The sequence below is a fragment of the Orbicella faveolata genome, unplaced genomic scaffold (genome assembly GCF_042242905.1).
Source record: "Orbicella faveolata isolate gen_17 unplaced genomic scaffold, um_ofav_v1 contig_48, whole genome shotgun sequence".
Classification (NCBI taxonomy): domain Eukaryota; kingdom Metazoa; phylum Cnidaria; class Anthozoa; order Scleractinia; family Merulinidae; genus Orbicella; species Orbicella faveolata.
In genome coordinates this window covers 13,003,715-13,029,352 of record NW_028301578.1, presented here as the reverse complement: position 1 = coordinate 13,029,352, position 25,638 = coordinate 13,003,715, and the positions used below count along the sequence as shown (strand labels likewise).

The 25,638-nt window shown below is 39.8% G+C and overlaps 3 protein-coding genes across 4 annotated transcripts in view; 2 read left to right on the top strand and 1 right to left on the bottom strand.

Moving 5' to 3' along the window:
- Positions 1 to 424: 424 nt before the first annotated feature.
- LOC110039701 (superoxide dismutase [Cu-Zn]-like) lies at positions 425 to 9,033 on the top strand. The gene is made up of 7 exons (XM_020744842.2): positions 425 to 517; positions 4,381 to 4,468; positions 5,528 to 5,622; positions 6,397 to 6,505; positions 6,791 to 6,860; positions 7,044 to 7,161; positions 8,571 to 9,033. Exons 2-7 carry the CDS (start codon positions 4,393 to 4,395, stop codon positions 8,727 to 8,729), a joined length of 627 nt encoding a protein of 208 aa, XP_020600501.1. The 5' UTR covers positions 425 to 517; positions 4,381 to 4,392; the 3' UTR covers positions 8,730 to 9,033.
- Positions 9,034 to 10,707: 1,674 nt separating this feature from the next.
- The window catches only part of LOC110039720 (uncharacterized), a 30,860-nt gene continuing 15,929 nt past the window's right edge, over positions 10,708 to 25,638 (top strand). Inside the window, exons 1-3 of the mRNA XM_020744864.2 lie at positions 10,708 to 11,117; positions 11,809 to 11,915; positions 12,628 to 12,730. Coding sequence (XP_020600523.2) covers positions 11,054 to 11,117; positions 11,809 to 11,915; positions 12,628 to 12,730 — 274 coding nt within the window. The 5' untranslated portion in view covers positions 10,708 to 11,053. The remainder of the gene's footprint in view (positions 11,118 to 11,808; positions 11,916 to 12,627; positions 12,731 to 25,638) is intronic.
- LOC110039721 (uncharacterized) lies at positions 14,417 to 18,221 on the bottom strand. 2 transcript variants are annotated; one of them, XM_089281222.1, is made up of 3 exons: positions 18,121 to 18,221; positions 15,981 to 16,067; positions 14,417 to 15,181 (listed from the first exon to the last, which is right to left on the bottom strand). In XM_089281222.1, exons 2-3 carry the CDS (start codon positions 16,042 to 16,044, stop codon positions 14,721 to 14,723), a joined length of 525 nt encoding a protein of 174 aa, XP_089137348.1. In that variant the 5' UTR covers positions 16,045 to 16,067; positions 18,121 to 18,221; the 3' UTR covers positions 14,417 to 14,720. The 2 variants fall into 2 exon arrangements, with proteins under 2 accessions (XP_089137348.1, XP_020600524.2); XM_020744865.2 differs by lacking the exon at positions 18,121 to 18,221 and adding an exon at positions 17,873 to 17,956.

Genomic DNA, 25,638 nt, shown 5'->3' with positions numbered 1-25,638 from the left:
AAGGCCTGGGCCTGCGTAATGGCCAGTTCCTTCTATGAGTCGCGCGTGCAGGGAATCATGGTAGTTGTATTCATCAAACCAAATACATGCAAATAGAATACGAAATGTCAAGTTCTGCATTAAAATGCATTGGAATACAATGTTTATCACCGTTGTTTGTGTTAAATTCTTAATCAGGCCAATTTCGATTTATTACAATTCTAACTTAGCACCGAGGCTTAGGGGAATAAAACAAAAGAAATAACATTGAGGATGAGGGATGAATAACTAATTTCTATTTTTTATTTCCCCCGCAAGCCTCGGAACCAAGTAGAAATTTTTTACCTACATCCGGTCCAAGATAATGAATACAACTACCATGATTCCCTTCAGGCTTGTCTCATAGCGGGAATAATCATTATTATATATGCACATGTATGCATACCCAATTTATTCAAATAGAGTGCAAGCAATGTTTTGTGCGCCACTTCGTTAGTTATCCGACAGAGTCACATCAGCTTTACGTCTCACTACAAAGGTAAGAATATATTCATTTTCTATCGCCTGAATTGTTATCGTCATGAAACAGAATCTCTCTCTAAAGTGTAGGTGAGATTTTAGAAACTCGTCTATGGGGTAAAGAGAGATATGAAGCTGTGGTCTGTGTTCATGACAACTGTTGCATAACACTCGCACAAAACAATATTCTTTTCGTACAGGGTGAATACGCAAAACAAATCTAATGATCTCTGAGTGTGAGCTGCAGGGAAAGACAGGTCATGAACAGGCTTTTGGTTACTTACTAAAACCGTCGCTTTTTCAGCCACAACTTAAGGCATTTTAGAACTGATGCCGTTCTTGAAAGACTCGTCAACGCATTCAAATCCCGGGGGAGGTACTTTGGGAATTTCTGGGTAGGGATATGCTGCTGGGACCCTGGAACCCTTAGTCTATACCAGAGCTAGTTCAGCTGAATTTTGCTACCCTATACTAGAGTAAACTCCCAAAATCTCCCCATCTATCGACACTGTTGAGGCTGATTTGCGTAAATTTAAATTTGCCGATTTGATTTTTTTATATTTTTGAGTGACAATTCCTGGTTTCCTTAGTCTAGATAAAATCTTCAACCAACTAGTCAGTTTTGTGAAAAATTATACCGTATTCTAGACCCAAACACCCTGATTTATATACCCTATCCTAGAGTAAACTGCTTGAAAACCACACCCTTCACAGCGGCACATACCCATATAGCCCATATATGGTAGTGCCCCCCCCCCCCCCCCATTCAAATCTACCAAATTACCATTGTTCTATGTATGGGATAGGACACTTGAGCTTAAAGGTTATTCGTGGCTACTCTATCTGCAGACAAACAGCTTTAAAGCAGCAAACATCCCTCAAGTCTCATTGCGTGCGTTAGAACTTCCGAAACGAAATATACATGAAGCGTGAAGACCCCTTGTTTGTTTAACAGCTTATCATGTGGCGCGTCTGCTCAAAAATATTTCAAAAAACTAAAACAATTATTTCTAGCGTCTGCTTTTCATCTCTTTGATGTAGTGGGACAGATCTCTCGGAAATGTATTGATTTGAAGGAATTAGCAAAAATCGCTTCGCGTCATATCTAAATTGCCCACCAGTTGAATCACGTACTCTAGCTAAGGAACCAAAAAAAAATGTTTGCACTTTTGCCTCATTCGACAAGTGTTCGATAAGAACTGTTTTCTGTAGATCAGACCTACAACTTCGCAGGCAAGCTGTAGGTTGAATTGCATGAAACAGGGTTGTACGTTTTAATCGGTGCCAAAGAATTGTTCCTTGCTATCTATCTTCACATAAGCCATTCATTTTCACGTATAAATGTTTGCGATCGAAACAAATAATCACATGTGTCGTATGCGGCAACAACCACACGAAGCTAAAGAGGTTTGTTCACTGAAAATACGTGTAGAAGGATAGCCTCTATTGCTACATACTTGTCACAAACTGAGTCTTGAGGGTTACAGATAGTTTGAGAAGGGGGCGTGTAACATAGATTGAGGAATGATATAATTATTACGGGCAGTCATAAATATGCGCGGAATATGATAGCAAGAAAGAAATGAAAAAAGCTCGCATTTTGTTCTTTCCAATTGTTTCTCGACTGCCACTAAAACAGTAATTAACTCTGGATCAGAACTTCGATGGCCGTGCACAAAAAATATATTTTCATCGCTAGTTGGCTATCTTCCACAAAAGGTTTACGGTATTTGTTAATCTCTGAACGTGTTTTATCACATAAGAGTTTTGATAGTTAAGCACTCCAAGAGATTAATAACATTTTTTCAATAGTGTGTTTGTTTCAGTTGGAGAGATTAAAAGCATGATAACTCCAAAACACAACCTTTGGCATCTACTCCAGTTTATTTGTTGCGAATGTTATGTAGGGAACGCGTCGGCAGTATTTGAACAAATCTGAGACATAGCTTTGTTCGATTCAATATTTACCCACACGTGTTTGTATAAACGATTCACATCTTTTCACCACATTTAACACGCAACAACTGAGGAAATTCTGATACGTTTGATTCTTTTGATAATGTGTTGACATGTTTTCCTTCAGTTGGGCCTGCAGCTAGAATAAACAACAAATGAAAGGTTCACCTGTTATCTGACACGCCATCGCTTTCAGGAACGGGCAGATTTATCTCTGCTTTCTATTAATTCAAATCTTCAAGACAGGATTTGTTTCATCTAAAGTATTACTCGTTTGGGAGAATGTGCCAAGCGATAAAAGAGGAGGTAAATGGTGAAGACAAGAGTAGCGTTTTTCCTCGCGAGCCTGAGACATTTTGACTTCTCAGTGGTGGATCCAGACCTTGAGCTCAGGGGGGCGCGGTTTTGTTTTGATTGCTCTGCCGGCCTTTCTTCCTTCTGTGATTTCTTCCTTTTTACCCAAAATCAGGGGGGGGGGGGGCTCCCCGGGTCCCTCAGTGGCGGATCTAAGGCAGGGAAGAGAGAGACTTCAAAGTATTTTAAATGCGAGCTCGAGAAGTTCAGATTCTGAGACGTTCAGACGTCATTTGTACCCATATAAATAAAAGAAACAAAGCGGTACTTTGAGACTTGCTAAAAATCCGAGCGAGCCTGCGAGACAACTTTGATAAAAAAATCAAGACTACGAGACTCGTGAAATTCGACGGAAATTGTGCGAGACCCATGCTTTTGAATAACCATTCGCCACCCCTAATAACGACCAAGCTTGTGTGGTCAAGATGGTTTAATATTAGTCTCGTTCCTTTTGCGTGATCATGGACATCTCGACTGCTTCTAAAGAAAAAGAGCTTGGCGAATATCCAGCCATATTGAACTCAGGCTTCATCGATAACACAGTTTCTCCATGACCCTGCGCAGTGATTGGCCAGCTGGCAAGATGACGCCATTTTGTTGGCTCGGGAGTACCCGTTATTTCCCGCCAGAGGATAGGTTTCTTTATGCCATATTGTTGTCGCACACGCTAATCACGCGCATCCAAATATTGCCATAGCTTAATTTAATTCCATTTAATGCGAATATTGAACACGATAACTGAAATAACAAAATTACAAACACGATAATGAACACAAAATAACTAACAGCGACCAAACGTGAAGAAGGCAGAAAAACGGCAAAACGAGGAAACTTACAAGACGACTGTTACGAACCCCAAAACCAAAGACGAACTGTAAACTGGAGCAATTCCAAAACAGGCGTAGACAGAAACTCAAACCGCTGCTAACTAAATTCATTGTACATTGTAGTCACCATATGTCTTCTCATTGGCTAACAGCCTACAGTTAATTCTGGGAAACAGCGCAACCTACAGATTATTCACTAATCTGCTAGCAGATTAGTGAATAATCTGTAGGCTGCGCGCGCAATGCATGATTTCCAAAAGCAATGTCAAGTTCGCGGACAGCGAAGTAAGAACATGGCTTGTCGAAAATAAACTGTGCTCGGTGCGATAATGCGTTTGTCGTTACACTTACCTCGACCTTGATTATTCCGGACATCACAAAAACCTCAACCAATAATTGTTTAAAATTACGCGCGAACCGAACGTATATGCAAATGAACATAGCATGGACAAAAGGCCACAAAACGAAGGAAACTAATGGAGCGAAAACGTGTCATTAAAACGAAGCTATGACACAAATTCTGGCGCCTACATTATAATAAATTCTTTCTTCGGTAACGATGGTTGGGTATTGGCCTAGACCTTTTTAGCATGTTCATGGACATCGATTGTGTCTCAAAGAACGATCTTGGTCAATATCCAGCCATCTTGACCTCAGGTTAAGATGGTCCAAGTTCCCGAGAGACTTCCAAGATGACTCAATCGCTTAATCAGTCAAAATTCTGAAAATTCTGCAATCTTTATAGGGGGATATCAAAATGCTGTTGTTTGCCTTGGTGTTGATGATGCTAGCAACAGCTGCTGAAAGGATTCCTGTTGAAGAAGGTCTTAAAGGTATTTGTCATATGAGCCATGAGCTTATATCAGTCAAGAGACTGTGCTGTCTTGTATCAGTCCATGGCACAAGCTTCGCAAAAAAAAAAAAAAAAAAAAAAAAAAAAAAAAATATATATATATATATATATATAAAAGGAAAATTCAGTCATTTGCTTGTAACTATATGACATCTGCAATCAGATTTAGATTTCATCATAAACACTCTTGTTCTTTGGCCATTTCAATTTAACAAGAAATAAAATGCAAACAGCGGCAACAAACATAACACATGAACTACGCATGGTTTGGAACAACAATCTAAAATTTTCTTGACGTTTCGCATGCTACAGCACGCATCTTCAGAAGTGGCGGTTACAAAAAAACGAAAGATTTAAAACTTAAAAATACAAAGCGAGGTACTGGTAACGAACTAAACAATAACGAAAACAAAAGGTGATGACTTTATTAGCTATCACCTTTTGTTTTCGTTTTAGATTTAGATTTAGATTTCTGTTTTCCACCAAACCGACATGCCTCTTACTTTACTAAGTTAATTCTGCCTATTGAAATGTTCATTTAATACCCGTTTACTCGCGGGTTGCTGGTTCCCATTCCCACTCCAGTGTTTACCCCTCCGGAAGACTGGAACTAGTCTGAGACGTTGCAAGGATCGCATAGCCTAAATGAATTCTTATCCCCACCCTTCCCCCGCCCCCCCTCCCCCACCCTCCTAGGAAAAACGGGAGGGAGACAACATATTTAGCTCCTTCCCCTCCCGTTTTTTCTCGGGGCATGAGTACGGCTACACATAGGCCAGCGCCCCTAAGGGACTGAGAACTTGCCCATAGGCTGCGCGGCGCAAGACAGAGGCCCTGGCCATTTAACAGTCCTCTCGCTACCCTGGCGGAAACGTGCTCCTATTCCTGCTTAGACCCTGGTTTTTATAGCAACTTGAATTGTCAGTGACAATTCCTATCCTTTAATTTTTTGTTATTTTGAACTTATTTTGTAACCAAGCTCCTTGTAGGTATTGTACAATCTCTTAATTTAAAATCGGATTCCTTTTTGTTTATATAGATGAAACCGTGACAGCTTTCAGTTTCATCACCCGTAACTCTAAGCCTCCTCCGGGCACATCAACACCTGTGAAGGGAACCGTCAAGATGATTCAAGTAAGTTAAACGGGTGCATGGTCAGCAATTTTTAATCATCATCAGGGTCCGGAATGAGCAGACAGTTAGTTCTCTGTCGGAAACAGGATAATTAGTATAAATTTCAATAGTGTTCTAAAATTATCGTGAAATGTTTGTCCCGAAACGTCGAGTGTTACGGTTGTTATCTTTGTGTAGAAGATTTTTATAGCCAAGCAGCTCTCCTTTTTACTAGGGTGTGCTGCCGAGATAATGAACAATTGATTGTGATCTAGTTTCTGTCGAATTATTTTTCCTTCAGTACAGTCTATCTTGTGATAAGAAGAATACAAGACAGAAACATTGTGGGCCCTCTATCTTATTTCCCACATCTCAGTCAATTTTTCAGCGATTTTTGCAGATCTCAGATCTTAGCTATTATTAGTGAAAAAAGGCGTCATTTCTCAGCCAACAGTTAAAATTTGAGCAGCTCTTAGCCGTCGGTTAGACCAACCCAAGACCTCATGAATCGCGCTCTTAGCATGGTTCGGTTTCGCTAATCGCTATTCTATTTAATGGAGGCGAAAGCCAAATGTGGAAGATTGGTACCCATTTTACTGTAAAATGTCTTCCATACTACGAATATACAACAATACTAATTGATCAGTTAGCTTGATCGCATAAAAAGAAACTCTTTCAATCCTTGACGACCACTCACAAACGAGCGATCGAGGACGGAGGTCAAGAGGTTAAGACATGGTACCCAGTTGTTTTACAGTTACATTTATCTGATAATTCATCTTGCTTTTTCAACAGCGGGTAGGATGTGGAAACATCACTATGATGATGGTACACATTTCGGGTCTGACTCCTTACTCGCCGCACGGCTTCCATATCCATCAGTATGGAGACATTTATACCGACGGTAAAAAATAATCTTTAACCAATTCCAGAATTTTGAATTTCTCCTGATACATTTTTCCAACACTTAAGGCCACTATGGAATTAATTCTCTAATCTTCAGCTTGAATATTCAATATGAACTGAGCAATCGTTTACGTTAAATGGACAAATTAACGACAAATTAACCCCTTCATATTGCATGCATCTGACTTGCACATCAGCGTAATATGCCCGGCCGTTTATGCGCCCAGAAAAATCGATTTTGTTTTATATTTTAGAGCTGACATGCTTCAACTTTATCTTTCAGGGTGTCAGAGTACCGGAGGTCATTACAATCCGTTTAATCAAACCCATGGGGCGCCTACGGACAAGATACGGTAATGAAGCTATGTAACGCAACGTCACACTATTTTAAAGTATGTCACGCAAGTTTCACGTGACCATCTTTTTTCCTTTATTGTTATCTCCCTTTGATTATCAATCTATCTAGACGTACATTTAGGAGCTGGCCAGGAAATGAATAGCAATTAGTAAAGAAAAGTGATATGTTTCAATTGCAGTCATGTTGGAGACTTAGGAAACCTGGAAACAGACGTGAATGGAGAGATTAACGCAGAGATTGAGGACCGCTTTGTGTCCCTGGTCGGACCTTACACAGTTATTGGAAGAGCTTTTGTGGTAATTATAAGCTAGGATGAACATATTGCCATCATACCATACAACCTCGGTGACTCGATCTTCTTATAGAAACGGTGTTGGAGCTTGCGCCTGACTCGTCACCACTGGTCTTCATACAACTTCATACAGCGCGCAGCCTGGGGCGAGGTGGGAGCACAGGTTGTATGAGTGCGACTGAGGAGGAGTCAGGGCTTATGCAGCTTATGCTTATGTGTATGCAGCACTAGACGGGTTCATGCCAGAAAATCAAACCAGAAAGAACAAGGCGTCCAAAACAGAACTTGCAAGCTGTTTATTTACACGTTGTAGTGCACAAAGATAAGATGAGGGATAATAGTGTTAATCTTTTGCCTTAGGTTATCCCTCTCTAGTGTACGAAAGCACGACGTCGACGCCGAGGATAACGTCGGTTTAAAAATGAATTTATATTTTACCTACGAATCTCGCGGTACTCTAAAGTCATTTACTTTGTTTATTACTGTCAAAACTATCGCAAAACCAAATCCGGAACACAGCGATAAATTTGAAATAAAAATTAAAAAAATTAGCCGTCGTGGTTCACGTTCTCCAGGCAACGCAAAATTTGGCCATTTCACGTTGTTGTTTTTCAGAGGACGGCAAAGAAATGTACCAAGAATTATAACGCACGTGCACAGCCATTGTTCTGCTCATTAATTCTTTTGTTCAGTGACGTTCCCATTGCCGTTGCCGTCGTGGTTTCGTAAACTCCCCATTTTTAGACATGACACCCCGGTTCTATAACGAGTATCTTGCCATGCGCGTTGCGTGGATGTTTTCGTGGAGGATGAAATTTAAGTCGCTTATGTGTCAACCTGAGTAGAATTCGCCTCACACGATTAATTAACTGTTTCTAGACCCTTTTGCGATTTCTTGAGAGGGATATATTACGTTAGGAATAACTCCTAAATGGAACAAAATTAACTCATTTACTCTTCATCCTCGCTTGAGTCCACTCAACTGGACATTCACCAAGGACTTCTAATTAGTTCAGATTTCCAATTGCCCGAGCTCGCAAATTTTATGTGCTAATTTCCTTATTCTAATCCGTAGTCGAGTTTAATCAAACCGGAAAGTTTTTAAAAAATATATTTGGCTCCGTTCTTGATGTGCAGATCACGGTTTGTTCGATACGGACGTGACCATCAACTCAGGCAAGACCTGGACGGTAACTTGGACGATGATTTGAAAACAACCTTAATTCGCCTATTTCGATTCAAAAGCACAAATAATGATTACCGTTAGGTTAACAGACCATTTTAAGTCTTGACGAAGAAGTGTCCAGTTTCCAACTGAATCGAATGTTTGATTTAGCTATTGGCGAGAGAAGGGTTATTTTCTTACCTCGTTGAGAAGGATTTGCATTCATAATAATTTAATTTTGATTCCAGATTCATCAGAAACGAGATGACCTGGGTCGAGGCACTGGACCAGCGAGAAACGAGAGCTTGAAAACTGGCAACGCGGGCGCTCGCTTGGGATGCGGTGTCATCATCGATTCAACCTTCCTTTCAAAAATGAAGTGTTCTGTTCCTCATTGTGGCTTGTAATTCTTATCTAAGCCACAAAATATTAATAGACCAATCTCGACATATCAAAATTCTCATTTTAGGGGACAAAAGGGAAAAAATATATTTTTTCCTGCAACTTGGATGTGATTTTTTATTTCCTGAAGCGTAAGGGCCAAGTTAGAATTCTACTATGTCGAAATTAGCCAAATTTTTTGTGGATCATCAAAAGAACAATTAACTTAAAAACTGGCTAAAATTAGTACAACAACGAATCTCTTCTCAAGAAAGAGGTTATTGAAGATACAACTCCATGGAGTTGCACGAATAAAGAAACGTCAATTAATTTGATGTTGTGCTTCTTTTAATGTTGACTCAAGGCTTAAAACACCAAGAAAGGTACCCATATTATTATATTATTATTACATGCGGAGAAAGGTTTTTTCCTGAATAAAAACAGCAGCCTGCTTCTTTTCCTCAAATTCAGCATGTCATTGCCATAGTTGAGCAAGAAACAAATAATAAAATTGCCTTGGAAAAATTTTAAAAAGATCATTTTTGCCGTGGAATTTCCGATGAACGTCCCTGACGAACAACCGAATTGTAGTTTTATAAGGGACTCCGTTATCCCGTTGTTTATGCATCCTTCAATGTACAACTCTCGTTATCCTCCCTGTAAAATGAATATAAATTTTTGACCATTCTCTAGTTTTCTGAGTGTGAGAGTATTTATTTTTCCGGTAATAAAACTAGAATTGTACTCTCACTTCCACTTCTTTTCTTAGGAACAAGTTGTACTGAATCGCCTTCGCACGCTTTGCGAACCTATGTTGGACTCGGTCTATTTGTAGCACATCGCAAGTCAAATCAATAGGCCTATGCACGATCCGGTCACATGGTACAAAATCACGCATGCTGAAACCAAGTTGCACAGTTAGACTTCCAAAACAAAGCAACTCGTACCAGTCCACCTCGCCCTGCCTTTGTTTTGGAAGTCCCACTGTGCAACTTGCTTCCCAGCATGCGTGATTTTGTACCATGTGACCGGATCGTGCAAAGGCCTATTCAAAGTCTTTGTACTCATCACCTGTTTTACGTGCAACAAAAAATAACAAGTAACGCAAACAAATTAAACTTTAGTGCGCTGCTGTTAAATCATCTTCCAACCCTATGTAAGGAGAATAGTCTTCGAACTATGCGTTTTACTGAAAAGGTAAGAATATATTCGTTTTGTATGCTTTATTATTTTATGGGTCGTTATTGCAATTAAACAGGATTCTTTTTAGACCGTCCTTTTAACTTGAGATTTTGGGAACACGCGTTTCTCGGATCAAGTGTGAATACACAAACAGCTTTCTTTTACAGGTCACAATAACTGGATATATTGGAATTGCGCACTCAAACATTCCGAGTTTTCGCTTCATGTATCACCGACACCATTTTTTTACAGGTTAAGCCTTGTGTGTTTACACGTTTAGACAACTATTGAGTGACTTGTTGTACCCGTGACGGAATTGTTGACTACGACCTGCGGAAGAAACCTGTCGTTGTTTAACATAACATTATTTCCTTCGTACAAAACTGTTTGAAATTCTAATTATTACCAAAATTTTGTAAGAGTGGCACCAGTGTGCCTGTAGACTAAATCTTGTAAAAGAATAAATACTTATTCATTTATTTTATACTGTGTTCAGTTTAGTTGAAGACTTGTTTCGAGTGGATACAGTGCATCTGAAACATGTCTTGAAAACGACAAGTTTCAGAACTTTAAAACATAAAGACATGTTTAAAAAGTTAAAACGTCGACCATCTTTAATTGGAATTATCTAGCATGTGTTGTAGAGAAGTATAGAAAGCAGGGTCTTCTGCTAAGCTGCCTTGGAGCAATCTTCGTATATGACCTCGAAAATTTTCTTAAAGAATCAAAAGTATCTTTCTGCGTCTTTCCGCCAAAAATATCCCTAATATGGATAGAGCCTTGATCAACCGAAGTGGACTGTTTGTTTCTAGTGTGTTTGTTTTTTTTTTTTTGCTGGAGTTCACACATCACCAATTCAAGAGGGTCTAGGTGGAAATGGGTTTTAATTTTGAACTGGTAACTTAGAATTGGACAACGTTTTAACAGCCAGCTGAGAATTGACACATTAATTTTAACTGATAATGGAGATCGGAAAAATTTACTGAGTAATAAATGAGCAAAAATTTAAAATGTTAGCCGAAATGTTAGCTGATAACTGAGGTTCCAAAACCCAGTCCACACCTTCTTTTTTAATCTGTCGCAGAAAAGGTAGCCTTATCGAAGATTATCTGCTTACTAATGTCCTGGTTTTCTTAACATTTTAAATTGCTTTCAGAAGCATATCACAATGTTATTCTTTGTGTGTGGATTGACGATGTTAGCGACAACTGATGCGAAGAAAGCTTTGAAAGGTACTTCTCTGCGTTTGTTACTTCTAATCAGCACGGATTTCGTCTTTTACAGCTACAGACTTATCAATCGTTCACTTGTATTGAAAATAATTATTTTTTCCTCAAGGATTAAGTCAGTTCCTCCAGTTTTAATTTCATAGCATTGCTGCTATATAATAATGCACTGGTTGTAACTCGCTAACTTACACATATAGCGAAAAGAATTGTGCAAAAGACCTTAACAAGACAGTTGAACTATCTTTTAGTGTTAATATCTATATCTTCCAATAAATCAGGTTTTTGACATGTCAACACTTAAAAGAAGGAAATATACACATGTAGTTTCATTTAAGAGATTAACGGAGAATATCCGGCCTTTTCGACAGGAACATGTCTGAAAGGCCATTTTGCTGTGACTACGACCTAAAAGTTATTTTAGTACTAAACAATGGACTTGCAGGGAAATGTCAGCTCACATCCAACTGCAGGTTGTTGGTCCCCATTCATACATTTTTATAAAACCAAAAATAGTGACAAACTAAAGTATCGAAAAGCATCGAAAAGTATCTTCTCCGAGAGTACTGTTTCATGAATAGTACCTGTTCTCAAACACAAACTTAAACTCGTCTTCTACTTAGCGACTTTTACAACCCATCACTTCATCATTAAACCAGGTTATTAAAAAAAGCAATTTTTTAATATTTATCTACAGCAATTGCAGGTGAAGTTGTAGTAACCGCTGCGTGTTCTATTACCCGTAACGCTGCACCACCCCCGGGTACAGAGACACCCGTAAAAGGAACAGTTGAAATGAAGCAGGTAGTAAGATGCTAGGCATTTGTTGGCATTTTAATCTTCAGTGATCATGAGCTATCAATCCTATTTAAAAGCCTTCGGTCGTCGATATCTTAGTCCCGGGGAAATTCTCAGTCATATGAAAAAGGTCGGGAATGCTCTTCGTCTCGCTTAGAGTTATGAATCATCGACTTTGGCTTCACATATCAGGATGAAACACCACTATTTTTAGCCGTCAAGGTGTCTTTTAGAGTTGCACTCGAAGAAATATAATAAAAGAACGCTGTCATGTCTGTTTTAAAGCCGCGGGGTATCTTTTGCACAAGGGGTCAAATAAAGCTCGAGCCGCGGAAAGATTGGTGTCCTTTAGCTATACGGGTTTAATTCAAGTGTTCCCAAGAGCATCCCCGACTTGAAAAGCGGTCGGCATTTCCGTTCACTACTGGTCTTGCTTGAACAGGAGTGGAGGTTCGCTACTTCTTTCCTCTCTTGAAGAGGAACTGCATGTCTAAGTATAACAAAGAATACTTATTTAATGAAGTTTAAAAGCGCAGAAGAAGAAAACTCTGCAATTCTTATATTCAGTCATGTCAGGACACATCACGTTACTTAGTAAAGAAACTCCTCTGTTCTGGATTGAGAATGTGGGATCTGTTTCATACTAAAATCTGCAACAGCTCCAGTCGATTACTGGGTCTGATTTTTAACTGCGCTGTTTGATGTTTTTGTTTCCCAGCCAATCGGTGGTTCTACTACCATGAATATAAACATTTCAGGCCTTCCTCCTGAAACGCTACACGGCTTCCATATCCATGAGTTTGGAGACATTGCTACTAAGGGTGAGCTTGCTCCTCTAATGCTAAATATACTAATAGCGCCAGCGCTTCGAAATTGTCGGGTCAGCGCCGCGACACAGCGATATATAGCAACGAAAGATAAAATTTAAGAGCACAACCAATATTAGCGTTTGAGAACCCTGTTGTTGGTTTTGGTTATTCATGCCATGGGGCATTATGGGAAGACCAGAAACTGCAAGGGACCGTATACGATTAACTCTGCCAACGTAGGATCTACAGGAGATCTGATCAGCCAAAAAATGTACAAAGACAAAGAATAGACTGCAAGGCTAATGCAAGGCTGCGTTTTTAAAGCATGATGCTGGCCATGCGGTTAAATGTTTAGGCTGCCCTTGTCCAGCCACATTTATTTTTTGCTTTTCGAGACACCAATCGTGACACTTACATACACACATACATACATAATTTATTTGATAAAGCAGGTTGGAGATCAAAATTGGCAAGACGCTAAGTCCTGATGTGGACCTGCACTATCTAAAATTATAAATTAATAAAATCCTACGTCTCCTTGGACCTCGAAACACGTAATGTGGCAACGCGTGTTTCGGGGCGCAAGTGAATTCAAAGTACGGAACTTGATTTAGTGAACGGTTCATTTAGCAATTTATGTGCGTTAGCTCTTGGGCTGGTGTTACATATCTTCGCTACACGGTGCTGACGAGTCCCAATAAGGACGAAACAGCCGTCCACTGTTGCGATCCTGCTTTTAATATCGGTTCTTGTCATGTTGGTCTCTCGAAACGTCTTTCACGTAGTATCAGCCTTGCAGTCTATTGTTTGTCATTATGGGAAGGACGGTAGGAGGGGCGAAGGGGCACCGCGGTACTTATCACGCCCACAATATTTGAACCCTGGCTGCCCCCTCAAGACAGTTTTACCTGTCCCGACTAAAATTTCATGTCCTGTCGCTGGCATTAGCCCGCTTAATACGGACAAGGACTGATTTCTGTGACATGAACCTCCAGAAGATTTTTCAACAGTCCCTTCTCCGAATGTTTCCTGAAAGGAATACAAACCTTTTCGAACATTTCCGAATTTAAGAAAGATTTTTGAAGCTTTTCAAACACTTTCAAGGAAAATCCAAGTTGATGTAGACAACTTTTGGCTTCATTAGCAATAAATTTTGGAAACTCCTTAGGAAACGTGGCAACACCAATACTCTTTAGTGTCAAAAGATATAATAAGATTTTTTTCAGGAAGGAAAACGTGGTAACTCATGCTCTAGTCTAAAATACTACTTGTAATAAGATAACATCAATATGGCAGGGAAGTAACTTTTTTGAGCAAGTTGTGAACAACTGTTGAGGAACTTTACACAACATGAGAAACATTTTAGTAAATTCAAGATTTTGGAGCAACTTTTGAGCAACTTTTAGATTTATTGAGCAACTTTCTGAGCAATTTTGAGCATCGTTTTTACAAAATTAGAGCATCTTGTGGAAAGCTCTTTTCTTGATGCTCTATATCGATTTTGTCAGGAGAAAATAAATTCTTGAACTTTTCTGATTTCATTCTCCTTCAAACGCGTTATGGGGTAATCACGAAACACTTCTCTAAGGTGCGTGGCGACCGAAGTAACGACTGCGAAGGCCTGGAGGCGGCTTGTTTCATGGCTTGCATTGGCATACGCGCAGTTTACGAAAACACACAAACATGTACAAGCAACACTTTTATTTAATGCCTTCTTTTTTATTTCTAGCTGCTAAATTAAAGCAAAACCCACTTTTATGTGCTCTATGGTATACAATTATATTCATTTAATCACAGTTCAAACACAGTTGTTACACAGCTTACTACATTTCGTATCTCCGTTTTTCCTTTTCAACAACATAAAGCAAAAAATCTCGAATACTCAATGTTACTAGAATTAATGGAACCCTTAATTTCTGCAACTAGAATGCGAAAAAAAAATTAATCATCTCGGAAAATCTGCCTGAAACTTGAAACTGAAACTTGCCAGGACTGTCATCGATCAGACATACTGAACATATACATTACAGCAGACCAATCCTTTATTGTCGCCTTCGAACCAGTTCACCAAATCCTCACCATACCACAGCCGCAACTCTTGGCCCGAGCTCACCGAGTAAGGATAAAAACGCGGCAGGATGATCTCAGGAGAAAACGAGTTATATCCGGGCAACTCGGACCACCTTCCAGCACCTCCAGATAGCGTGAAAAACTCGTTTGGCGGCATAAGGAGGGCATTGCTTGATGTTGTGATGGCAAGACTGACGTATTTTTTTAATGAAGGATGGTTACCACAGCCCCAGAAAGAGTAGTGAGAAATTTGGCCAGAGCAGGTCACGTAACCGCTTAGATAGATCAATTTTACTGCAGCTATCTTGCCGCCGTAAGGGACGTGGAAACTGTCATACTGGTTACTCCTCGCGCCAAAACACACGGGAAGGGTATTCGCTTTGACCCAGGGATCTGAAGAGCCAAGAAATAAGAAAATATATGAGTGAATGAATTAGTAGCTGAAAACCACATTATCAGTAATTATGATAATTAAGGACGTTCGCACGAAAATATTAATTTTCCAGTCGATAGATTTTTTAAAAGTTTTACCGCCGTCAGGATAATAAGTTTTTTGTGTCAGAAATGCAAAAAAAAAAAAAAAAAAATTGGGGGTTACCGACTTCGTTTCAGAGATATATAGCGCGTGGAAAACTCCCCTGATTTTGAAATATTGGCGCATGTAATTCAGCATGGCCCCACAGGGGTTTATAGTTAAAAATATCGAAGGTGAGTCAACGGAGGCAAACGATCTTAGGCATATTTTGTAGAAGTGGGTCTGTTGCGTAAATAATTCCAAATGTTAACAACGTTTTCACAAAACTTAACCCTTCAAGAGGCATTTGAAACCGTCGCACCGATAAACCGAAAGCAAAAAAGAAAGATTTTGCAAAAAATTCAAACTTCTAGTGGATAGATTTTCTTCATTTTCTCGCTAAACGCAGAAAATCGGTTGAGAAAATGATCCATCGAAAGAAAAATAGGGTTTACAGAACGTTCAAGATCGTTAAATCCTCCTGAAAGCCATAGCTGTGGCCACTGCCTTATCATTGTTCATTTTATTACTTAGGGCGCGGTCTCATGCATGACATGGCGTGTGAATTGTAGAAGTTGCAATGCCCTTCCCTTTTTTTCACACTTTAACGCATCCCCGCCTCCAAATCTTTATCTCGACGAAATTTAACTCGTACGTAAGGCAAAAAAAGATTCTTACCCAATGCTGCAGTGAAAGGGACTATGAAGAGCATCATAGCCGCAAAAATTAGCCTTTGATCCATGATTTGCTGTGCGGTACGAGAATCTAATTAACAAATAAAGAAGCCCCGACTGTGCTCTGTTCTGTTGTAAAGCACGCAGGAAGCGGTAGAGCACGAAAGAAGTGTAGGGGAAAACACGAGACGTAGTCGAGTGTTTTTCCCTACTTCTTGAGTGCCCTACCGCTTCCTAAGTGCTTTACAACAGAACAGAGCACAGTCGAGGCTTCTTTATTTGTTTTATGATGAAGAATCAGATAATTTCCCCACGCATTCGACTGAATTTTCAAACCAAACTTTATTTTCCAAACGAGCAAAAGTCGCGTCAGCCGTTCACTGTTCTCTGATAAAGCACGCTAAAATAAGCCAATCACAATCCTTGTTAGAATTGTTCAAATAATTTGATTGGCTAACGAAGCGACAGCTGTCAATCACAAACTGGACTTCAGCTAAGCTTTCAGTTTCGAGAAGTTTGAGCGGCTCTCGAGAGAAGAATGATGCCTTCAAAGTTCGCTTTTAAGTTAATTTTTAAATACGGATCTCAAGGCAGGTAAAGGTTTATAGTCCAGAGGAATCCGGCCGTATTGTGGCCCATGAAAACGAGCACTTTTCCAGTGGAAATTACGAGACGCGGAGCTCAAAGCTTGTGGATGTAAATGCGAAATGCCGGGTTGAATTTGAAAGGAGCTACAGTTATTTACGGCTTGTAGCCGCATGCAGCAAGATTGCCCGAACTAGCGTAAAAGTTAGAAAGACTTAACGGCTCCCACTGGTTCTACTTCGAACACAGAAGAGAATATCAGAGCAAGTTTTGCACTGACCACTCGTCGGTTTACTTCGCTGAGATGACCGGAGAACGAGCGTTACTACACTGCATGTAAGTGTTGTTTGAGCAAATGAGCATTTTTAATTGTAAATTTACAAAAATAAAGCTTCTCATCATAAACAGAGACAGTTCAATTGTTTTCTGTCGTTGTTTTACTTCTTAGTATAATTTCTGCCTTCGTAACAAAATTAATGTCTTTATTGAAGCACTGTTTAGGTTGAGAATTTGTGAATTTCGCTACAGCTGTACATGTTTTGTCAGCGGGAATCTAACAAAACTTCTTATTTTAGTACAGTTTTAACACTACTGTTGCTAACAATGGTCTCTGTGAGCCATATTTACTGCAGAAAAATAGCTCGCTTCCAGTGCGTTTGTCTGAGTCACAGGGGATGTTTAATTTGGGTCAAATTTGTCAAAATTCCGAAGCAAAAATTTGGAAGCCAACTTACCGTCATCAACCCGTGCTCTGTTCTCTGATAAAGCACGCTGTTTCAGCCAATCAGAGCGCGCGTTATATGGAAACTTTATTATAAAACAATATAATAATCATAGAAATGAGATGAGAAATACAAGTGTTTGATCATGAAATTATGAAAAAAAGGGTCTTTAGTTCTGTAAAATAAAAAAAGGTGAGTAATTTACTGTCGTAGGATAGAACGAGAATCTAGTCGGTAGTTAGATTAATCGACGGATCAAAATTTTACCAAAGCTGAAAATATAACCCGTTTTTGCAGCAGATAACTGAGACTGGAGATCTACAAAATTCTCTGATAGTTGAGAGATGGGCTGAAGTTTTAACTTATAGCCGCAGTCGCAATCAACGAAATTTTTAACTGAGATTACAAGATTTACAGCACCGCAATTCTGCCCTGTAAGCAGCCCTTGGCTTTCATAGCATTCTACGTTCTAGTTAAAGATTACACCTACGAGCTTTTGAAAGACTGAATAAAAAAAAAAGTGAAGACGACATTTTTTCCCTTCGAAATATCAAAGATTTACATCTTAGCTTATCCCTGAAAGTATTACCTAACATGCAGCTAAAGTTCTCTGAAGGAAGTTTCAATGCAAGGTTTTACTGTTCAGACGGCTAAGTTACTTAGCTTTAAATTAAGATTGATAATAAGCAATATAAACTGCTAAAACGTGAAAAGAATAGCAAGTTTGTTGGCTTAGCCTAAAATTGGGCGAAGAACGAAAAAAAGCAAAAAATAATAATGCGATTACAAATAATAATAATAGACCTTTCTCAAACACGAAGAGAAGATGATACTTACTCTTTCAATGCTCACTCCTCTTTGAACAGTGATAAATTTTCTTCAGTAAAAGAGTTTCCTTAAGACTGTTAAAGTAATCTGTGGATTTGCTTAATTGAGTGAAGTCAAACATTGCTAACTCTGTTAATTTGTTGGTCATAATTTGTTGTCAAAGCGTAGTCCATTAGTGGTGTGGGAACACCATCTGAACAAATTAAAACCGACAGCATTTTTCCACCGATTGTGATATTAGCTTTTCTACTACGTGTGGTTCTAAAACTGTTTACTCAAAACCGATGTGCACTTCTTCAAATTTAGCTTTATTTATAACCAATAACAAACTGTCAGAAAGTCAACCTTTCCTGTGTAACTGAAATCAGGCTAGGTTAAGAGTGAGTATAATTGCTTTTAACGATAGCTTTCAACTTAAAACAGGCTGTGTTTGTAAACCTGACTCCGCACCAATCACGTTTGTTTTAGTGAGACGTTTTCAACTGGAGTATCAGTTTTCAACTGATACTCCAGTTGAAAACGAATCTCTCTCGTTGCTGTCGTATACGTTTTTACACTTTTGTAGGACGACTTTATTTGTCTGGTATATCGGTGAAAATATAGTGTGTACGGTATGTCTAAAATAGAAACACAGTACAACTTACCCAGCTAGGTTTATTGTTTGTCATTTCAATCTTAAACTCTCGGTTAACACTCACGATTATCAACTTAGCACAAATAAAACCTAAGTGGCTCTTTATCCACAATATATTATTTCCTTTAATAATGAATATTTAAAAGAGAAGCATCTGCGATCTATATTGTTTATTTTTCAGTCCTTAATCATAACAGTTCCTACTTTGCTTTGGCAACCACCTGCGAGATTTGATCTGCCTTGTTTAAGTTCTCGGAGACTAATGTGTTTGCTCGTAACATAAACGCAGATAAATTTAAACTGGTTTTTTATTGTGGGAGGCGCGGTGACCTCATGGTCAGTGCGCTCGTCTCCGGATCCAGCAGTCTGGGTTCGAGCCCCATCCGGAGACATTGCGTTGTGTTCTTGGACAAGACACTTTACTCCTACAGTGTCTGTCTCCACCCAGGTGTATAAATGGGTGCCAGCGAATTTAATGCTGGGGGTAACCCTGCGATGGACTAGCATCCCATCCAGGGGGGAGTAGAAATACTCCTAGTTGCTTCATGTTACAGAAACCGGGATAAGCTCCGACCTGATGGGCCACTTGGTTCGTATGCAGACTTGACCTTTTACGGCTATCGTCCATTTGGCATTGCTTTATTAAAATTCTGATCTGTTGCCTAATAGGCCATTTCCCAGTTGCCTAAAGCCCCATCATCCAAGCGAGGCCTGGTGCTCAACCATTCATATGAAAATGAGTTTAATTTGCATGTAAATGAAATTTCGTTTTCATTTGAAAGGATGGGCACCAAGACTCGCTTCGTAAAAGAGGCTAAAGATAATACGAAAAAGGCTTATTTTTAGCCATGGCGTGCAGTGGTAGATTTGCACTCCAGCTGCATTATACTTGATCGTGAATTTTAGTCCCTTAAAGCCGATCCAAATTTCACGCTCATCTCTCACTGGTTTAGAAATTATGGAAACGATCGTGTGCTCCTGAATTGCATACGGAGCCCTATTTTTGTGTCCGCTAGACTGCACAGTGCATGCAGTCACAAGTACCCGTTGGGTACCTATTATTGCAGATTCGTGTATGTGGGGTCTTTCAAGAGTTAAAACTCTACAAAATAAAGATAAAAAAGAGCAACTAGCATTTTGCTGGGGTTGTTGCAATTCAGCTTAACAACAATAATGAGAGATTTACTTAGCCTCTTCGTATTTGACAAAGGAAGTCTTTACATGATCGTCCAAATTATCTACTCAAAATGCTTTTGCAAAACTGCTGCCGGACAAATATTTTTCGTTGGCCATATTTTTTAGCCCTACCCCTTTAGAATGCTTTCTTCGGTCCGTACTAAGCCCTTCATGAACATTGCGACTTTTCTGGCACGGTTGCACATTTTGCACGGGATTCTGCAGAGAGGAGATGTCCAAGATTGGGCCTTAAAAATTCCATGCCGATGAAGACTTGCTGATGTTATGTAGCATCCAGAGTAGCCTAGTCTGTATTTTTATGTGTAGACCTTATGTTGGTCGTTTAGGGTAATTTGGCCAATCAGATGAACTGCGCGGATATCTCTGACTTGTTACAACAACACCATGTAACGTTTTTACTTGGGAGTTTTACCTAGAATTCCCAGACTTCTCTGCAGGTGGCAAAGAAGGTGATGTGCCCATTTCTCCTGTCAACCGTGAATGCCTCTAAGAAAGATTCTGCTGTATTTGAAAAGACGGTTTTAAAGGACCCTGGTCATTCTCCGACATTTTCGATGCCATCAAAATTATTGATATTGCATGGTGGAGCGAAATCTTATTGCTTTATAAAAAGTTGTGCTCCTGAAGGTATGTTTAATTATCTTTCGTAGTTTCATAGTGATTTCCTTTGTTTTGACATGCTCCGAATAAAATATAATAGCCAAACTTTCGCGTGTAAACAAAAACAAAGGTGTGGTTGACTAGTGCCCTTTAAATTTCCTCGAATTTTTTAATTTGTTGATGGTCAAACCCTGATGCCGGACTGTAACTCTGCGTGTCCGTCTCGCAGTTGTTTTCCTTTTTTTCATCGCGGTGTTTTCTAAAAGAAATAGAAAACATGTTCTCCGTGTTTCTGCGGCCCGTGTTCCCACAGCATTTCTCGTTCTCCCAAACTTTCACTCGTGTTTAATTTCTATTAAACAATTAGATTATGAACTCGAGATTTCTATCGCGTGATAGTTGACGAGGACGCAGCCCGAGTCAACCATCACGCATAGAAATCGAGAGCGAATAATCTAATTGTTTTAGCATAAATCTACTAGTTGTTCAAAACTTTCATCTAGATCCTCTTCACAAACACTTTGAAAACACAAAGAAGCGGCCCCCAGCGCACGCTGCTATGCTACTCAGTATCTATCACAGAATAGAACGTGAGTAGCGTAGCCAATCAGAGGACGGCATTCGTGATAGAACGCTAGTAGATTTATACTAAAACTCGATAGAAACACGATACATATTTTATATTTCTTAAATATTAAGAATGGCTGACTGTTAGGATCGAGAACCGCCGGTCAACGACCCATTTGGCAAATCGCTCATATTTTGCCCAAAGATACCCTTAGGTGACCTAATTCTAAAAATCATATTTCAAGGTTCCAGCGAATTTTTATTTTTCAGAAATTCGCGAAAATTTGAAAGCGCGGTCAAAGTGCGGTTTTTCGTGTAATAAAATGACCGAAATAAGGTGCGAGGACGAAGCGCTGGCAAAGTCTTAAAATAAATTCAGTTGACTTCAAACTTCACACAAATGTGGAACAACCACTCTAATTTATTCCTCGTTTTAAACTAATCTCAGAGATGTTGATATAGTGGTTTTCCGAACCATTTTAAAAACACCTATGAAGCGTGTGAAAAATAACGGCAAAATATAGGTCATGTTTAACAGCATAAAAATGCATCTGGTACCTCACTTTCCGATTATTTTACTTCACAGCCTAGAAATATCATTATTAAACATATATCATGCCAAGTTTCATGCTCGAACTCGCAGTATTTCCCTTTGAAAAAAACGAAAATCTATGTCAATGTGTTGGGCGCAAATAACACAATAATTATAAACGAACAAGAGACAAATCAGTTTCAACGGCGAAAGTAAAAGGCCATCATTCATTAAAATCCCGTCAATTCACTGCTATCAGTAGAAACATAATGTCCACTACATAGAAACTGTTTTTAGACGTTTTCGAAACATTGCGCGTTAACTTTGTTTAATTTCCTGTCCGCCGTCATGTCTAGTCTGTCATCGCGTGTATTTCCTTAATGAAAACAACACTCTGAATGGTTTTCACGACAAACGCAAGAGATTTCCTGTAACCTTAATGTTTTCGGTTCACCAAAACGCTTTAAGTTCGTTAAGACACAATAATGGGTCAACTTGGAATGCTGTTTAGCATTAAGGACGTTAAAGGACTGTAAATTAATCGAGTTGAAATATCTTGAAGCAAATCAAGATCGCGTCCTTATTCTAATTTGGCAAACAGCCGTCCTCCGTTCAAGTTCAAGAAGTCGAGAGGTTAATTCGGCAATGTATTACCGGTACAACAACAAAATCAAACCGAGGTCACAAAAGTGTAAGTTTAAAAGTGTAGTGGCAAGTCCCAAATAAATTTCGCCTATATAAAATGGAAACAAGAAGTGAAACGCTCTGACCCGAAACAAATAAACAAAATATTAATACGACTAATTTAATCCGAAAATGTTACAGAAAACATACCTAAAAGCCGTCGATTCCCCTCAATACCACTCCACATTGCCTTAAAGAGCCCAAGCTTTCTGCTGTAAGAATCAGGGGCCCCAGGAATCTGTTTTTATCATATCGGCAACCATGCTGCGTGGCTGATATTCGAGACTCAGTAAAAGTTGTCACACAACCGTACGAGCAGCCCAGTCACGCTTTCACTGCTCTTGCGCAAATGTCCAACATTTCGCAATTTACCTAAACTGATTACAAGTTTAAAGTAGTGACAGTAGATTGAAAGGCGCTTCTTAAAGCTGACCTATCCAGGAGCAATTATTTCTTGTTCTTGAATGGCTCTTAGTTGTAGCTACAGTCGGGAAGGGGGGGGGGGGGGAGAGGGTACTCCTGGAAACTTCGGATATCTGTATGCAGTGGAAGATTAAGTGGTCTCCAGCTCTTAACGCCAACACTGACACACCAGATGATTCTCGAAGTATCACAGGGATCACTAAGCTAAATAATTTTGAGTTTAGCTCCGCTGAGTCAATTACCTGTTGGCGCGCATATTGCATTGACCGTGGACAGGTGGAAAAACAGTTAAACCGGAAAAGCCTGGTGCACATTGTAATTTAGCGTTGTCCAACACGCAATCGGTCAGGTTGTAATGCTAATCGTATTTGATAGAATCTCAAGTTTTCTTTCGACACATACTGGGGTGACATACTCCTAGATGGGTGTGACCGGGAGCCATGAGTCAAGTCAGTCAACTCGCAAAGCTTAACAGAAGAGTGATAGTGAACCACTGGTGGAAGGACTGCAGATTGTCCCTACGCTTTACCCTGATAGGTCTCTGTTTTATTCTAATGAACTGATGCTGTGACAACAATACTATTTAGCTTTACGAAAATGCTAATTGTCAAGGGTTTCTTTTACAATTTAGTTAGACATCGCTCTTTCTTTATTTTTTGCTGGAAACATCGTTCTCTAAAGGAGACTTCCGGTCATTTTCTAAAAAGGCACGAACACTGCGACCCCAACATCGGTGCTATTATCAACGGGTGTGACCGAGAAAGCGTCTGATGATGTTTCCATGGATAGTAACCATGCATGGCAGGGGTGTATTAATGTCTTGAAGGCGGCTGTATTCGTGTCTTTCATAGCCTGTCCACTTTAGAGAGGCACTTGTCTCTGGAGAAATATACGCAGTTACTGGAGAGACATTCCCTTATGGACTTAGCCAATATGGGCTACAAATCCTGCTTGGCGCAAGCGTTGGCGTGTTACTCAAAGCCACAATAGGTCACCAAGAAGCCCTTGTTGTTTCAAAAGAGGGTTGGGCTCTCAGGGCAGTCGGTGACAAGCAGCAATCGTATCTTATGGCAAAATTCCGCACTGGTCAAACGACAGGGCGAAAGCTTGACGCCGAAATGGTGGCGCGGGAAATGCGCAGAGCCCAGGATCCTTATAATATTCGTCTTTTTCAGGTGCTAATTTTTCGGGGCGGGGGAGGATCGTTAAATTTTTGTAGAGAGGGAGAGGGAGTAGAGGAGGAAGGCCCTTTAGAGGAAAAACTCATGGCCGAATCGTCTCAACCTCGTTCCCAGGGTCTCTCATCTTACCGCACCCTGGAGCGTACTCCAGTCGGGCGGTAAGATGAGAGACTCTAGGAACGAGGTTTGAATCACCCTTTTGATTTGAGTCACCCTTTCCAAATTCGCTGCAACGATTAATTTACCTTTATCGACTTAAAATTAGATGATCTAATGCATTTTGTTTCCGACACTGCGCGTAGACGCAGTGCAACAGTGCCTTAACAAATTAATCACTCTAGAACATCTGAAAACATAGATCTCGCAAACAGCTTACTTTCCTTAAAATAGTTTTTCACAAAGAACTACTTATTTATGATTCTTTTATACTGCAAAAGAAACCCTTGACCACTAGCATGTTCATAAAGCTAAATGGTATCATTGTCACAGCATCAGTTCATTAGAATAAAACAGAGACCTATCAGGGTAAAGCGTAGGGACAATCTGCAGTCCTTCCACCAGTGGTTCACTATCACTCTTCTGTTAAGCTTTGTGAGTTGACTGACTTGACTCATGGCTCCCGGCCACGCCCATCTAGGAGTATGTCACCCCAGTATGTGTCGAAAGAAAACTTGAGATTCTATCAAATACGATTAGCATTACAACCTGACCGATTGCGTGTTGGACAACGCTAAATTACAATGTGCACCAGGCTTTTCCGGTTTAACTGTTTTTCCACCTGTCCACGGTCAATGCAATATGCGCGCCAACAGGTAATTGACTCAGCGGAGCTAAACTCAAAATTATTTAGCTTAGTGATCCCTGTGATACTTCGAGAATCATCTGGTGTGTCAGTGTTGGCGTTAAGAACTGGAGATCACTTAATCTTCCACTGCATACAGATATCCGAAGTTTCCAGGAGTATCCCCTGCCCCTCCCCCCCCCCCCCCCCCCTTCCCGACTGTAGCTACAACTAAGAGCCATTCAAGAACAAGAAATAATTGCTCCTGGATAGGTCAGCTTTAAGAAGCGCCTTTCAATCTACTGTCACTACTTTAAACTTGTAATCAGTTTAGGTAAATTGCGAAATGTTGAACATTTGCGCAAGAGCAGTGAAAGCGTGACTGGGCTGCTCGTGCGGTTGTGTGACAACTTTTACTGAGTCTCGAATATCAGCCACGCAGCATGGCTGCCGATATGATAAAAACAGATTCCTGACGCCCCTGATTCTTACAGCAGAAAGCTTGGGCTCTTTAAGGCAATGTGGAGTGGTATTGAGGGGAATCGACGGCTTTTAGGTATGTTTTCTGTAACATTTTCGGATTAAATTAGTCGTATTAATATTTTGTTTATTTGTTTCGGGTCAGAGCGTTTCACTTCTTGTTTCCATTTTAGAAAGGCGAAATTTATTTGGGACTTGCCACTACACTTTTAAACTTACACTTTTGATGACCGCGGTTTGATTTTGTTGTTGTACTGGTAATACATTGCCGAATTAACCTCTCGACTTCTTGAACTTGAACGGAGGTCGGCTGTTTGCCAAATTAGAATAAGGGCGCGATTTTGATTTGCTTCAAGATATTTCAACTCGATAATTTACAGTCCTTTAACGTCCTTAATGCTAAACAGCATTCCAAGTTGAGCCATAATTGAGTCTTAACGAACTTAAA